Source organism: Barbus barbus, assembly GCF_936440315.1.
Source record: "Barbus barbus genome assembly, chromosome: 5".
NCBI classification, from domain to species: Eukaryota; Metazoa; Chordata; class Actinopteri; order Cypriniformes; family Cyprinidae; genus Barbus; species Barbus barbus.
In genome coordinates, this window is record NC_136733.1 from 17,872,091 (window position 1) to 17,889,647 (window position 17,557).

The following is a 17,557-nucleotide window of genomic DNA, read 5'->3' on the forward strand; positions in this document are numbered from 1 at the left end:
TGATCTGTTTTAAACATCAGTGAGAGTATGGCACCTACATAATCCAAAGACTCTTTCCACCAGAGGTGACTAGGAGACTAGGTGACTATTGCAGTCGGTCTGAGGTCATAATAGGGGGAGCTGTGTTTGTGAATGTAAAGTGTGTAAACTTTAGAGGGCTTCAGGGTTGTAGGTGACTCCGTTGTAATTCAAGCAGAAAAGAAGTGGCTGGTGTTACAGCTGGAGTATAGGGTTCACTTTCTATATGCCCCCACCCCCCGCCAGACCACCATCCTGCCATCCCATCTCACGGCCTTAACGCTATGTTAAGGGCACGGGCAGCCAAAAGACCTAAGGCGCCTGTCTCTCCTTCTCTAAGTATTCACAGTCTGCATCTGCATATTTTTACCTAGTATTCAGTCATTTTGATTTCTTTTAATCCTAGCCAAGCTGTCAGAAGATGTTACTCCGATTCACAATGGTAAGTTGAAAAGAATGATTTATGCACTTTCCGATTTGACAGGAAATGTCACTTTCACATAATTTGTCTTTGCGTGGATATATGACGTCCAGCCAAAACTAATGAGCAACATAATAAATACAATGAATCATTCAAAAATTAAACCAAATAAGGAATCGTCTTCCACAACAGGTGAAGACAGTTACCTGCTCAAAAGACATTGAAAAGACATGGATATCTGTCTTTTTAAATTCCTTCATTCTCTTAGGAGGGGGCGAGTTTTGATATTGATAATGACATTTGCTCTTATAAAATGATTGCACACGGGTACACCGGTACGCCTCAAACCATCATATTTATCCTCAGCTACTAGAGGGCCAAATATTCCATACTGCACCTTTACTAAATGGTAAAATACTCTTTAGAGTAGAGGCATGTATGTGGTTTTGGGTAATTCCTGAGAAGCAGTCTCACACACACAAAACAAGAAAAGTGCACACATTATTTTTGATTTGTATACATACATCCGCAGAGCAGTGGAAGTTAAAAAGGTATTTTTAATCCTGATCCAATGTTTCTTTTTAGGGACCATTTTTAAAAAAGACTGAAGATTCTGGAAAACCAGACTGACAGTTTTTCTTTGTCCTAAACATAAGGCATTCTCATTTGTGCTCTGTGCACAGAATTCCCATTGCCTTAATTGGAAGATGGTATTCCATTAACTCTGGAAACTAGTCATTTTTTCCAAACAGTGCTCAGTTGTTGCTCTGTGTCTTGGGCACCACCAAGATTTCATCTCCATCTCGTATACTGTAGGAATGAAGTGCTCGTGCTCCATATTTCATCTCCTGAGGCTCTAGTGCGTAGCCAAGCTGCCGGTCGATATAGTACACACGTATCTTGTTTGGAGGTAGCTGGACCACGGCCCTCAACTGCTTCTTTAGGTCTGCCACTGTCTGATCCAATCTGAGCTCTAGGGGCTCTGTCTGGTCTCCAAAATGCACCTCTACCTGGACATGGCAGAGAGGGCGCAAATCCACCTCTGCAAGTGGGGCTAGGCGGCCATAGCGTGCTACCAAAGTGTGGTACCTGAAAAGAGTGGACAGCAGTGAGAAAAAGAGAACCATCTGAATTTAGCCCATGTATATGCTTTTTTCTCTACTACACTCAGTGACCCATTTTTGTTAAAAGAAACTGTTGGAGTGGATTTTAGTTAAGACAGAAAGACTGTTAAGAAACCAGGAATAGAGAGAATATACAAAAGCTCTGTTCTAAAGTGAACTGCCTACCTAGAAAGTATTTACAATCAGCAAAATTATACAGACAGAAAGGCCATTATTCCAGACAGTAGACAGCAATATTTTGCTTCCAAGATAACTTGTAACTGATACTGATTTTAAGAATTATATAGATTTTTTTTATTATTATTTATGCTTGAGTATTTAATAGAGTGCTCCATGGATGGTGTGTTTGTAGGCCAACAGAAAGTTAGCATCACCCTAGTCTTGCGTAGCCAGACCTTCAGAATGACGGCTGAAGGTCTGGTAGCTTTCATTGGCCAAGGCCGATGGCCGACATGTCAAACAACCAATCACAGTTCGTTTTGTTCAGCATCACATTTCGGGGTGTGGAAATGTCGCCACAATAACAGTGTGAAACTCTCAGATGTATTTTAAAGATTCTATGCCTCAAACTTTAAATATTTCACATACTTTTGAAAATCCAGCGTTTAGTTGATCCTGATAAGCGCTCGTCGTCACAGTTGTAAACACGACAGCTTTCTTTTTTTGCAAGGGGGTTTGGCACCATGGCATCTTTGTTTCCAGGCGGAACGTTAAAGAACGCGACACACACGTCTCCCGGAAATCCTGAATAATTCAACCAATCCGACGTCGACACTCCTGAAGTGTTTCCAGATAAGTGTGCCATATCAGACGCTTAGCCAACGTTCCGTGGGCGTGACGTCTGAGGCTGAGACTAGCGTCGCCCTAGTTCTCTCGACAAAAACTTGACCAGGAGTTCAAAAATGCTAACTCATTCCTGGGTTTTATAAGTCCGTTTTACAGCATGCTTCAGTTAGCTTAGCAATATGCTAACCCTATTGGAATCAATTATCGGTCATACTTTTACATCTGTCAATCTTTGTGCAGACTTGCGACTTATGTGAATTGTTCCAATTGTTCCAGTTCAGTCAAAAGTGAGGTTTCATGTCTTTAGAAGTCAACTGCTTATGTAGACTAAGTCAACCAGGATTTAGAACAGAGCTAATGATCTACGACAGCACAGGTAAAGTACACTTCTACTTGATAAATGCTTTCAAAACATGGTATGTGTACATATGCAGACTCCCGGAAAGGTACGACAGTCTCCTGCATATTGATAGCAGACATCCACAAATTGTATGCATTACAGAAATCAAGAGAAAGACAGAGAAAATCTATTTCCTCCTGCTGTTAAAGGATTAGTTCACTTCTAGAATATAAATTTCCTGACAATTTACTTACCCCTTTGTTATCCAAGATGTTCAGTCGAGAAGAAATTAAGGTTTTTGAGTAAAACATTCCAGGATTTTTCTCAATTTAATGGACTTGAATGGGAGCCAACAGGCTGAAGGTAAAATTTCAGTTTTAATGCAGCTTCAAAGGGTTCTACACGATACCAGCCAAGGAATAAGTGTCTTCTCTAGTGAAACGATTGGTCATTTTCTAAAAAAAAAAAAATGTATATACATTTTAACCACAAATACTCATCTTGCACTAGCTCTGCAATGCGTGTCCTACATAATCACGTTGGAAAGGTCATGCGTGGTTAGTTCTTTGTCGGTGTACTTCGGTTCAAAAAAGTAGGGTAGGGCGAAAAACTCCATCTCCATCATTTTCTCCTCCAACTTCAAAATCGTCTGACATCATTGTTTTTACTTATTTTTTGTAAAGGGCATTTGCCTTTTTTTTTCATGTTCGCTTTGTAAACACTGTGTTGGTACTTGCACTTTGGTCACGTGTGTCTGACTACGTAAAGCATGAGGTCGAGCTAGTGCAAGATGAGCATTTGTGGTTAAAAAGTGTAAACATTTTATTTATTTATTTTTAGAAAATGACAGGTTATTTCGCTAGATAAGACCCTTATTCCTCGGCTGGGATCACGTAGAATCCTTTGAAGCTGCACTGAAACTGCAATTTAGACCTTCAACCTGTCGGCTCCCACTGAAGTCCACCATATGGAGAAAAATCCTGGAATGTGTTCCTCCTAAAACCTTAATTTCTTTTCAACTGAACAAGGGGGTGAGTAAATTATTAAGTTTTTATTCTGGAAGTGAACTAATCCTTTAAGATGTGTTTTTGGTGAAGTGGTCAGCCACGTGGTCAGGAACTTATTGTGTCATCTGCCAGAAATTAGTTTTTGCAGGGTGGGACGTCTGCATATGTCCGTTTTCATCAAAAGTGTAAATTACCCTCAACTGTTTAAAAAAGACAACACCTCTGAACAAAAATAATGTCAGTGCACCATGGAAGTGACCAGAGATCTGTGTGTGTTTTTGAGAAGATGCGGTTGTGTATTTGTGTACCTGTTTGTGAAACACAGTGAGTTTTTAAACCGTGAGAAAGTTCTCACTACCACCCCGTTTACCCTCCCTTCTTTCCCGTCTTGCTGAAGGATTGTGGGAAAGATAAGAGGAGATCGGCAGGAACAATTAAATAAAATCTCCACAAAAAAGTCTTTTAGCTTTAGAGGGCTACAGTAACCGACACAGCCAATCAAAGTAATTTCCCCAGCCTGTCCAGAAAAGTCTCCCCACAAAGCAGAGCCTGAGCCTGGGTAGGTGCCTGTGGCTCCCTGCCTTCGCCATGGGAATACTTCCCCCTCTATACAAAGTACCACTCTGTCTGAGAGAAAGAACAGTCTCACTCAAGGGTCTCATTTAGTGTGGCTAAGCTCCTTAAATGAAGGCGAATGGGTGTTCGCTGTGATAACATAGCTGCCTTAGATTCCTTGAACAGTGCTTAGATCAGTCTCGGAGATGGGACCGAACAGTCGCCACCATGCAGTGCACCAGGTTCATAGTAGAGCCATACAGTGAGTCTACTGTAGATACTGCCGTTGTTGATGCCCTCAAAAACAATATGATCTGTTGTCAGGTAGATAACATGCACACAATAACAATTAGCTCAAAATTTAGATATCTACAACTTGACATGAGAAATATCCCCTTAAGACCCAAGATAATTCACTTGTGATTTACCTGTTAGCAATTTGGCTTTTTATCCAAAGAAACTTTAGTACACACATTACAGTGGCAGTCACCCTGGGTGAACTTGGAGTGGGGAACCTGTCTATTTGAAAGGTGCAGCAGAGATACAGAACCTTAGCCTTTATTCACACTCCACACAACTGCCATTTGTGCTTTCCCATTTTTAGGACTGACAGTCATTTTGCATCAGTTGGAATCAAATCTGTTTTTAAGACAGTGTAGGCAATAACTAGTATATCTACATGGGTTGCTATAGTAATGATGTAGGTGGTTACATGAGACCAAGAGCATAGTTTTCTTTTCCAACAACTGTCACACAAGACAAAATACCAGTCAAAAAAAGTGATATTTCTGTATTTTATGCATATGTTAGTGTCTAAAATATTCACCTTATATTTTATGGGTGGGACCCAATGCTATTGAGGACATTAGCAGGCCCGGGACAATGTTATCGGTTGTCCCCCCTAACAACAGCCCTAATGCTATGGAAAGAGAGAATTAAAATTAATTCAGACATAGCTGTAGACACTACCTTGCATTCTTTATGACGCTAGGTGTCCTGAGTGACAATAAAAAGTACTTGGAATTTGAACTGATTGCCCAGACTGAAATACAGTCTGATTTCATTAATTTTTCAGTCCTGTTAAAAAAATATATAATTTGTTGACTAATAAATAAATAAATAAATTTGCTGCCTGTTTGAAGAAAATGTTATTAACTCAGGTTCTGCAAGTTATCAAGTCCAGTCAACCTCAGTGTAGTCACCACTCACCACTATACCATTAAATGAATTAAAACTGCAGCAAATGCATTAAATGTTTAATGGGTACTTGTCTACATGTTGTCTATGAATCCTTCTATCTTGACATCTTTAGCATCGACATCCACCATGAGCCTGGTTACGCAATCCACTTATCTTCTTAAATTTCTCATTGTCCGTAAAGAGTGACACACTTAGATTTTCCCTATACATTGGCCTTCTTACATCCTTGTAGGCCCCATGTTGTCTTTCACTGTCAAAAGGGTCCCAGGCTATGGTTACTCAAAGACAGTAAGACCAATTGTCTCTTTCATTTTCTTCACACTTTCCTTCTGTCATCCCTGTCTTTGCATCCCTCCCTCTGCTATCATTCCTGTGTTTCCCATTCCTCCAAGGGAGGATCAACATGTCCATGGCCACGGCTCAGGTTTTACTTACTCAAAGGCTGTTAAATATATAGAGCTCCTTCATCTATTTAGCAGCCTCCCTCTTTCCTACATACACTATAACAAGTGTACCTCACAGCCTTGGTACAATTAAACTAAAGCTGAAGTATTTAACACTTTTTGTTTATAGGACAGTACAAAAGCTATTTTAGTGCACATAAAGTAGTTTTGGAAGGATATTCCTAGGTATATGCTAAACAACATATATAGGCCTGATCTAGGAAATCGTTGTGAGCAATCAAGCAGTGAAAGGTTTGAATTACACTAGCCAGCACTCAAATCTCAACATCATCTCAGCTTTATAAAGATAACAGTCTCATGCATACTTATACTTAAAGTTTATGTCTAAGCAACCGTAAATGCGACTAAGGTTACTGTGAAATCACTTTGAAAATCTCTCAGATGGTTCTAACCATGCTACCACAGTTTGAGTCTCATATATTAGGCTGAATGGATCTCTACACCAGTTACATCTCATGCATTCAATGAGGGCCCGGTCCAAAGGTGTGTTTGAGGTCAGGGAGGCATAATTTATTTTTGCCCATGTCTTCCTCTGTTTCTCAGAGCTTTGTCGTCTTTCAGAGTTTTATCAATGAGTCAGTAACATAGCCTAAGCTCTGATCTGCGCCCAAAAGGGTGGGGGAAAGAGCAAGCTGGGTTCAAAGAGGGGGCAACCTTAACCCATATCTAGAGTTTACCATCTACTTCTGCACCTGCCCTTTCACCCTCCAGTGCCAACTCTAATCTCAACCTCATCCCTCAGGGAAAATGGCTTTCCCTCCAGAGAAACAGACAGGAAGGAACAGAGAGAAAGAAACAGAGGATGGGGATGGAGTGAGGAGGTCAGAAATGAGGGTGATTGTTCCCTGGCTTTAATTTACCTAGGTGTTGAAAAGAAAGTCTCTGAAGAAGTGGTCCTGGTGGGCACAGGAAAAAATAAATGAAAAATCGAGTTGTTAAGGAATGGTTCACTCAGTCTTGAAAACTTTCTCATGTCTTTTGAAACGCATTCGATTTTCGTTCTTTTATCAAACAGTGAAAGTGAATGGTGACCAAAGCTGTCAATCAAAATTTTATTCAGATGTGCAATAAGTAACTGCATACATTTCAGTGTGTTCTTCACTATTGCACGGCTTCAGAAGACTTGGAATATAGTGAACTATTTGTATGAACAACTCCTAAACTACTGTATGTGCCTGGCACAAGACATAAAAAATGAAACACACACACACAAAAAAGATGCCGTAGCCACGAATTAAAGGGGTCATATGATGCGATTTCAAGTTTTCCTTTCTCTTTGGAGTGTTACAAGCTGTTTGTGCATAGATGAGATCCCTGAAGTTGCAAAGACTAAAGTCTCAAAACCAAAGAGATATTCTTTATAAAAGTTAATACCATGGCCACCTAAAACGGCTCATTCAAACACGCCCCCACATGCCTACGTCACGATATGGGAAGATTTGCAAAACACCACCCAAATGTTTACGCAATGAAAGAAGGCGGAACTATTATTCTCACCATAGTATTATTTCATGACGCTGTCTTTCATTGTGAAATCGAAAGTACTTTGTTTGGGCTTCCAAAAGAGGACACAACTAGAAATTAGTGGTTAAGTTGTATTTACAACTCTGTTCCAGATCATAATATCAACCCAAATATTAGAGTGTGTGCAGCGCATTTTACGGAGGACTATTTCCTGAACCTGGAAGAGTAGCCTAAAATGCTGGCTTGCACAAAGGCTGTTTCTATAAAGTGGAGCATTCCAACTTAGCAAAGACAGTCTGGCGCTTCTGACTCATAGCCTGTAAGTATGTTTTCATATTTGAAGAATTTGACACTGACTATTCAAACGCGAGTTTTGAGCAGTGTAGAGTAGTGCTTGTTGTTTGTCGTTTCTCTGATCACAAATGCAGACATGGTAATGTTTCTGCGGCACGATGCAAGGCGACGTGTAAAAAGACAGTATAAGTCATTATAATCAGTAATCATGTCCCCATTGGATGCAACAAATGACTCGTTTATAATGGGTTTTATTGTTTTTGTGTCATCGTGCCGGGACACGGCATCACAACATGGTAAGGGGCGTAACATTTCCGTCTCACGCTTGAGGTATTCGGCCAATCACAATGCACTGAATAGCTGGCCAATCAGAGCACACCTCGCTTCTCAGAACGATGAGCTTTGTCAAAATCGACGCGTTTAAGAAAGGCGGAGCATAGAGGAGCAACAATTATGTACAGTATGTGGAAAATAATCAGTTTTTTAACCTTAAACCGCATAAACACATTGCATTACACCAAATACACAAAATAATGTTCTTTTTATCAACATCATATGACCCCTTTAAGAATTTGTTCCTGCAACCTATTAACTTGTGGCCACATTGTGCTAATTTGTTCCCTTCTTTTAATTGAGTTCAATCATTTCCATAATTTAACTAAACCGGGGAACAAATGATTGCTGTGTAATGAATTCTTAATTTGTGGTTTTTATGTATTTATGCTATGGTATTTCGTTTTTAGTTTTTCCTACACGTTATGTGTGGGGCTCCTTACTTTAGTTGTACAAAATTGCAAGTGGGATGAATGTCAGTGTTATCATGGGCACATCTGTTTAAGAGAGGGTTATTTTTAACAGTTGTTAAAAACCTCTCTTTAGACTGATGATAAAAGGCCAGTATTTCTGAGAAAGGCCCATTTCCATCTCATCTCTAGTTTCTGACCTTCTATAGCTGGAGCAGGAACTGTGTCATAACTGTTTAGACAACTTAATCAATTCACTAGGTCTGAGAGCCATTCCAGAACAAAGGCAACAGCATCTCCATTGCTTAACGGAAAAAACAGGAAAGACTGAGTCAGGGACGTCATTCCATCCCCTTTTGAAAAAATCCTCCAGCTAACTCAACCCCCCCCCCCCCCCCCAAAGTAAATGAAAAGGGGCAGGAGAGAAGAACAGGGAGGGAGAGAGGGGGATATAAGGAGGGGAAGAACGAATAAAGCTGCCACATTGTGTATCGATTTTCTGATTGGAGTATTCCAGTACAAAGGAGTCTTTGAGGAGGGAGAGAGTGGACACATTGTCTCCCAAAGGTTAGAGTCCCCTGCTTGAAGCTGGGGCTTGCCGCAGTCACTGAAAAAGTCCTCCGCACATTCTCCCAGGTTAAGTGGAATGGGGTGTCCTAAGAACGTGGGTGATCCTTTTTCTTTGACCTGCAAAGACCCTCCAAAACATCCACCAAAAAGCCCACCAAAATATCCCTGAAAGTCCCTACAAAAAACAGAAGCAATGAGGGAAGGGGGAAAGCCAGAAGACATGAGGGATGGATGGGAGAGTTAAACGTCACCTGGATAACTGGAGACGCCAAACTAAAGAAGAGGAAGTGAAAGGAAAATAGGTTGGAATGTGTGGTTGGCCACCATGAAACTTAAAGCATGGCCAAAGAGAGAGAGGCTTTTTGTGCTAAACCGGAAAAAGGTGGTTGGGCTCTCGAAATGTTACGATTTTATTACATAGCTGCAAAATTTAGTTTCAACTAAACTTAACAATGTTCTATAGAAAATATTTTATGGAGGACTATTTCTTTAACCTGGGAGAGAGTAGCCTACAATGTGAACACTATGAATGGCTGTGATGTGAACACAATAAAGTGGGGCAATTCCAACTTTGCAAGGACAGTCTGGTGCTTCTGACTCACAGCCTGTAAGTATGTTTTCTTATTTAAAGAATTTGCCACTGACTATGCAAACACGAGTTTTAAGCAGTGTAGAGTAGCGCTTGATGTTTCTCGTTTTTCCGATCACAAATGCATACATGGTAGTGTTTAGGTGGCGCGATGCAACGTGATGCGTAAAAAGACAGTATAAATCATAATAATCAGTAATTATGTCCCCACTGGATGCAACAAATGCCTAATTTATAAAGGGTTTTATTGTTTTTGTCTCATTGCACCAGGACATGGCATCACAACATGGGAAGGGGGGTAACATTCCGTCTCACACTTGAGGTATTCGGCCAATCACAACGCACTGTATAGCTGGCCAATCAGAGCACACCTCGCTTCTCAGAACGATGAGCTTTGTAAAAATTAATAGATCATATTTTATTGTATACACTCTAAAAATGCTGGGTTAAATAAAACCCAGCGCTGGGTAAATAACCCAACCTTCTGGCCAGTAACCCAACCGCTGGGTCAAAACAATCCAATCGCTGGGTTTGTTCATATTTTACCCAGCGCTGGGTTTTATTTAACCCAGCATTTTTTAGAGTGTATGAACAAGAAACTAGTGCTCATTATAGTCATTATGAAATTAAAATTCATCTATGTTTTCTGAATACCTATTATGGATCTTATTTTGGCATGTTGTTACATCTTTTATACCTCATAATTTTTAATCCAAATATTCTACCTTGATCTTCCACTGAAACAACAGAATTCTGTCTGCTGACATTTGCTGGACTCTAATAATTTTGTCCGATTAAATCCCACCCCTTTGTTACAATGACATGCAAGCTTGCATTCAGATCTGCCTCCATCCAATCAACAGCCAATGCACAGAACCAAGCTCCCGCTCCTGCTTTTTTTTTTGATGATCCGTTTCCCTCAATGTATTTCACAACACAAAATAAAAGATTTGTCGCTACTTCTGATTTATTGTGACTTTTGAACCTTTGTTAAACGGTCCATTTGAAGGTCCCTCTATATGTTTCTATATAGACCTATTTTATGTTTATCAAAAAGATAACCAAAAAAAAATAAATAAATTAACTTTCTTAAAGGATGTTTATATACTATAAATAATTAAAAGACAGCCTTTTAGTAACTTTGGGAATAAGGATAATATTGGTTATGGGCAACAGATAATACCTGAGTTCTGCAGTTATGAGGGAATAAAAAGAAGCACATTTTTTAGATTTATATGATAGGTTGATTAAATAGGATATTTTAATACATAGACACCAGACATTTGGGACAACTATGTACAGTACATCACTGGGATGTACTGTACATAGTTCTCTAAAGAAACAAAAAAAGAGACTGAGAGAGTTGTGTATATGGAGTGTGGTGTTGTGAGGGGTGCGGGTGGGTCACCTTTGGGGTAGCTCATCCTCAGGACAGTCCAGGTGGTAACGGATGAAAAAGCGTTCTGCATCCTCTCTTTCTCCATCAGTGACAACACTGCCGTTCAATACAGTCACGTGAGGCAAACTTACAAAACACAGAAGAAGGGCAAGTGTGTGAGGGAGAGAAACAGAAAGAGACATGGAATGCACGGATGTGGACAATTCCATATTGGTGGCCACGTTGATTTGTGCAATCATTTCCAACAATACTTACAATTTGCAAATTCCAAAAGTTGCTACTTTTGTGTACGGTTACTTACTGTGCTACCATAAGACAACGTCTCTCCTGATCAGTGTAGGGCTGCAGTAAAGGAATACCCATCAGTCTGACTTCTTGAAGCTTTGGGAAGAAATTCAATTTCTCAATGTCCTCCCAGCGACTTAAACCTAAATGACACAACACCTACATTTCTGTTAATAATCCAATAAGTGGATAAAAATAAAATCCAAAAATAAAAATTCAGTTTTAATTACTCACCCACATTGTTCCAAACACATTAGACTTGGGTTCATCTTCAAAACACAAATTAATACATATTAATGAAACTTCTGTCCCTCTATGCAACACTCCATGCAACCAAAACTCTGACAGTTGAAGCCTCATAGTTTTAGTGGAATGTACTTTAAATGGAGGGACAGAAATCTCTCAGGTTTCATTGAAAATATCATTTGTGTTTCCAATATGAACAATTATCTTATGGTTTGGAACAATATGAGGGAAAGTAATTCATTTTTGGATGAACTAACCCTTTGATACTACACGATTATTCAGAATAGGTACTTAAAAATATTTACTACCCAAAACATAAATTAGATGACCTACTGAATAACAGAAGACGAATATCAGAAAGCTACAGTGGAAGCAAAGATTTTTAATGAATAACGGCTTCCATTTTGGTATTTTCTTCATATAAATCTACTGTGTTACTTAAGAAGACTTCGAGTACAGTGCATGAACCATGTGGACCACTAAAGTTTTGGCTGGTGATTTTCTCAGTTTTGTTTAAATTATAAATGAACCTAGATAGTAAAGGTTTAATGCTGCAACTACCTAGAAGTGTGTGTGTGTCTGTGATGATATTCTTTCTACAGAGATTATGTTCATGCAATCCAGCACCTGAATTGTGTAGGTTGATGCTGCGCAGGTTGGGAAAGAGTCTCTGTAGGGAGTCCTCAGGCTCGTGGATAGACGAGAGGAAGTTGTTTGCCAGGATAAGAGACACCAGGCCTGTATACATGAGGCCCAGCTTGCGCACCTCCGCCCAATCCTGCAGCTGGTTATCTGTGATATGCAGCAGGCTCAGGGACGGGCACAGTGTAGATGACACACTCACCCTCTCATACTCGTTCAGACACAAAAACAATTCCTCCAACCTACATACATACAACCACAAGAAAAATAAGAAAAGTTTTAGTGCATGACAAAATTACCCATTTTCCCATTTGATGCCACAGCACAGTGCTAAAACAATATCTCCATTTTAATAGAAAATGCATTAAAATAGATTAAAAAAAATACATAAAAACAGTTAGTTTGGCATAATATTTGATTTGTTAATATGATTTAATTTCTTAATAAAATATTTTAACAAAACTGCTTCACTGTTTGGTGTAATTTAAAAGTAATTTTGTTTAAAATCACTAAAGTCAGTCATGGCAAAACATTGTCTCTATTTATATTTTCCTTTAACCTTCGCAATGCCGAGTAGTGATGTTAAACGATTAATCATGATTAATTGCATCCAAAATAAAAGTTTTTGTTTACGTAATATACTGTATGTGTGTACTGTGTATATTTATTATTTATATATATAAATACACACACATGCATGTATATATTTAAGATATATTATGTTATGTTAATATATTAAATATATTTATATAAAATAAATGATACACATGTAAATATTTTCAAAATATATACTGTATGTGTGTGTATTTAAGTGTACATAATAAATATACACAGTACACGCACATATATTATGTAAACAAACTTTTTTGGATGCGATTAATCGTGATTAATTGTTTGACAGCACTAATGAGAAACTGCACACCTAAATCATAAATAATGTATAAAAACACATTCACAAACACATTAGATGGTTCAGACCGAGGCTACTTCAATGTTAAACACACACACACTTACTCTGGGATCTCTCGTGTAAGTGCATGCACCATGTCCCAGGTGACATGTGTGTTATTGAGCACGAGGCGGCGGAGGCCTGAGAACGCTTCAGCAGCTCCAGGCTCTAGACTCGATCCTCTCAGTGGATTCATACTCAGATTGAGAAAATCTAGGTTAGGGATGTTACACAGGATCTTACTTATCTACAGAGAGGAGAGAAAAAAAGAGAAAAGAGACCGAACCCAAGCAGTTTGTCTTGTCAAGCCTGTGTCAGGTAGCAGACCTCGATTTCACAGTATTTTTGAATGTTACAGTCTAACATATGCATAAAATTAAGCTTTAGTAAAGGTAATTTTTTTTTTTTTTTAATGAAGTAAAGGTATATTTATAAATTAGTTTCATGAACAAAAATGCATAGAATTAGCTAAATATTGCTGTGAAAAAAGCAGACATCACTTTCAAATTAAACAGCATTATGTTTGTCAACAGCAAATTTGTGTGAAAAGAGATGAGCCAGATGCAAAATCAATCTCTTATGGAATTTTGAATATCACACGGATTCCTCATCTGTGAAATGTTGTCAAAAAATAGTACGTGACCGCACCTTTAAGGAATAGTTCACCAAAAAATGAAAATTAGCATTAGCAATACAAATTATTCTAACAACATCAGAGTATTGAAATCTGATAAAACTTAATACGGCTCTATATATTAACAATGATTTAATGCAGCAATTTATTTTACAGCATTTATTATCCTTGGGTAATGTTAATTTCTGCATATAATAGCAGGTTTTTTTTTTTAAGTTCCATAAATTAACATTAAAAGTGTTTTTCATTATAAGTGTACAATACCTAATGCATTAATCACTGATAGTAAACTGTATTTTATTGAATTGTACAGTAAGTGTTACCTTACCTAACAATACAGTTAGACAAAACCTGTGATTCAAACACATTTTTCTCACCTCTCCCCAGTCTTTTAACTGGTTGTGAGAGAGGTCTAGCTCAACCACGTGAGCACAGAAAGTGGCCACCTCCTCCTCATCTCCAGCCTCCGTGATTCCACAACCATCCAGAACCAGAATGCTGGGCAGATTCAGACGATCTTATATACACAGAGGGAGATATAAACTGCCTTTAAATAACCAATTATTGTATAGATGAAAATTCATTAGAATTTGAAGAAGTTACAACCACCCGTATAGGGTTTAAATTTTTTTTTATTTATTTACAGCATTTCACTTAATATCTTCACAAAATTCTTAGATTTTGGCCCTAGAATACATTACTATAATGATAACAATGTGCTCTTCAACAAATGCAACAAAACAATGTTAAATGGCAATAACCACTGTCTCAGGATCCAGACTCTACTGTTTCAAACACACCCTCTTTAACTAGCAGGCGCAGCATTTCACCTACGGCCAAAAATAAAACCGACCTTTGACAGGTGAACCCTGGGGACTCGACCGGATCACCACTCCAACTCCTGGCCCACGGCAGTATGGGAAGTTTTCCGGGCTGTACTTCTCACTGATCACCTGCACTAAAGTGCGTCCTTCTGTCTCCTCTGACTCCATCTCACCTCTCCTCCCACTCTCACACCTTCAGCTGAGCAAACACAGAGGACTAGCGTGTGTAGGTGAATGTAGCATCAGTTCCAGTGAAACAAATAGGTTTATCAGTTATGTCGACCAAGTGGACAGGCATGTGCTTGACAGAAACGATTTGCGAAGAGGCTTGTCTTGTCTAGCTTGTCTATTTTCAACCAGGGCAAAGATTAGTACAAGTTTCAAAGAGCTGACATTTAGGTCAATAATATTTAACAGTATCCATGTAAAAAAAAAAAAAGGACAAATCATCTAAAAAAAAAAACTAGTTTAAAAACATGCAGAGTTATAGAAATGTGCTATTTGTATTCATGTTGGTTTTATAAAGTTTTGAAAAACGTTATTACTATTCACATAAACAGTTTAAATTCAATGACTCTAAAAATGTAGTGAAGGTAAAAAGTAAGAAAAAACACTCCTTACACCTTGAATACATATGCTGTACACACCTTAATCATCAAATGTGATGTTTTTAACATATGTTTTGGGGGTGAAAAAAAAATCTTTAAAATATTTTTTTTCCTCCTGCTTGTTAACACCAGATGATTTAAATTTTGTGGACAAAGGTGTTTTAACACTACTAAAAAGTGAAAGCACTTTCTCAATATATTTTTCTAAGAAATAATAATAAAGGATTAATAATAAAGGACTTGCATTTTAATGTATTTGAATAAACTGATAAGACAAAAAAGGACTGTCACGTCACTGACCCTTTTGTCACATGCACCAGTGTTCAAATAATCAAAACACTAACACTCCATGCTAAAAAGCAACTGATTTCTATATTAAGAAACAATGTTACAAGGTTAAAGCCAAAATAGTGAAACCTGTTGACTCACATTTGATCTGGAGGTCAAATAGGAGCACATTGATCGCGGGCTTCCTGCCAAACAGCATCCAGGAATGGATCTCTTAACCTGTGGCCTTGTGGGCCAGGGCCAGGGGTGTCCCACAGCCCCTGAATCAACATTAGCAAGAGTGGAAGAATAGACAGAAATGGACAAATGAGATGATGCATATGTGTCACATGGAAAGCTTGTGGTCACAGAACAATCGTTCTTCTATCCCTTTATGATGCCTAGACAAATGAAGTAACACTAGCAGAGGTATGGAAAGGTCTGTCCTTGAAATTGGATCCAATGACGCTTTGTCCGACTCCCATATGCTGCTGTCTTACACAGAAGCATATGGGAAAACTCCAGTGGTGCAAACGGATGTTGCGCTCTGAGCAAATGTATGAGCCTGTTCTAGACAGATGAATCTGTAAGTGTAAAGAGATCCTTGTTGCTAAAAGATTGGCCTGCTGATGTATTCTGTCTGTGAGCAGAAGAGTGATCTAAATCTAATCCAGCACAGACAGATACCTGTCACAATCTTCTGTGAAGTCCACTCAGAGTACATCTCACAAACTACACTTCAAAGCAAGATTAATCTAGCTCCAAAACCTTGTCAGTCCAGACCAGACAAAGTTTTTTTTTCTTTTGAGAGAGAGAAAAAAAACCACCCGTGGCTGCATTCCTATTAGAGACCAAACATTTTTGTTTATAACTAATATATGAGTGATATACAGAACCAATTTGTAATTACCATTTTATTTAAAAAAAATTAAACAGTTATTTATGATAAGCTCCCGTTAGATATTAAATAAAATGCATTAAATAACATTAATAAGGAGAAATACATTCATATTTTTTTTAATGTTTGTTTTGTTAAGAAAACTTAAATTGTTCATTGTTGATGAATATTAGGTCCATTTATTAATATTTCCAGACACAACTTTTGATTTTAATAATGTATAAGTAAATGTTAAACAATTTACATAAAGAAGATTAATAGTATTTTTCATTGTTAGTTCATGGTAACTAATGTAGTTGGAACGTTACTGTAAAGTGTTACAAAAATGTTGGACATTTCTGGACTTGGCTACAGCATTTTAATCATGATAAAATCCACAAAATATTAAAGTCGGCATGAAATGGAAATGGCTTTACTTTTCTATTGTTGTGAATATCTGACTGAAACCGCTTCTTGAATAAGAAAAAGCGTAGGTTGTTGAACTTGATTTTGTCTTTCAGGAATTGATTGGATCGTTGTTGTTTGCTAATTGCTGTGAAAGGTTTCTTCGCAACTGTCAAAATGATGTTTCAAAAACATTTTAAATAAGGAATAAAATAAAATCTGACAAACAAATAGGTGTTTGGCTCTGAAAGATGAAAGGCGGGTTGGCTCCTTTAACAGTAAGGCAGGACTACAACTGTTTCTCATTTGAGAATGAATGTTTGTTGCATTAAAGTCAAACCTGCCACATACTTTACTTCACCATTGTTACATATTTCCAGTGAAACAGTATATTACAAACCACTTGTCCTCTGTAGAGTCAAATGCTGTATTAAATGTTAAAAATAGAAGGTGGAGCTTGATTTCACACACCTCCAGCATCTCTCTCTTGCAGCAGATTGGTGGTTGGAGGCGAGGGGCTAAAGGACTGACCTCATCAGAATACCTTAAATCTTTGACTAAAGATTTTCATATTTTCCCCTGTGGATTAACTTGATAATTCATAATTAATCTTAATTGTTCACTACAAGACTATAATGAATGCTAGCAAATACGGCGAATTTTATATTTAAAATAAGAAAATAAACTACTTTTCCGTCATCGTTAGACCTAATATTGAAGAACCAATCAAACTTACAGAAAAGTGTGAATATCAAAAACCCTAATGAAACCGACTATTACATCTCTCAAAACAACAGATGTTTCAAATAAAAATGTTTCAAGATCAAATTGCACGAAAGCAGACTC

The 17,557-nt window shown here is 38.1% G+C and overlaps 2 protein-coding genes across 2 annotated transcripts in view; both read right to left on the bottom strand.

The window, feature by feature from the left end:
• LOC306869186 (alpha-tectorin-like) overlaps positions 1-11,076 on the bottom strand; it is a 37,164-nt gene extending 26,088 nt beyond the window's left edge. The window contains exon 1 of the mRNA XM_079415829.1: positions 10,984-11,076. The gene's annotated coding sequence lies outside the window, so the exon portion shown is untranslated. The remainder of the gene's footprint in view (positions 1-10,983) is intronic.
• On the bottom strand, positions 1,195-14,722 carry LOC306869452 (tubulin-specific chaperone cofactor E-like protein; the record flags this gene model as incomplete). The annotated part of the gene is made up of 8 exons (XM_079416231.1): positions 1,195-1,528; positions 8,937-9,161; positions 10,984-11,100; positions 11,276-11,402; positions 12,133-12,389; positions 13,162-13,343; positions 14,108-14,247; positions 14,584-14,722. The coding sequence occupies 8 exons, from the start codon at positions 14,720-14,722 to the stop codon at positions 1,195-1,197; spliced, it is 1,521 nt and encodes a 506-aa protein (XP_079272357.1).
• Positions 14,723-17,557: the final 2,835 nt, after the last annotated feature.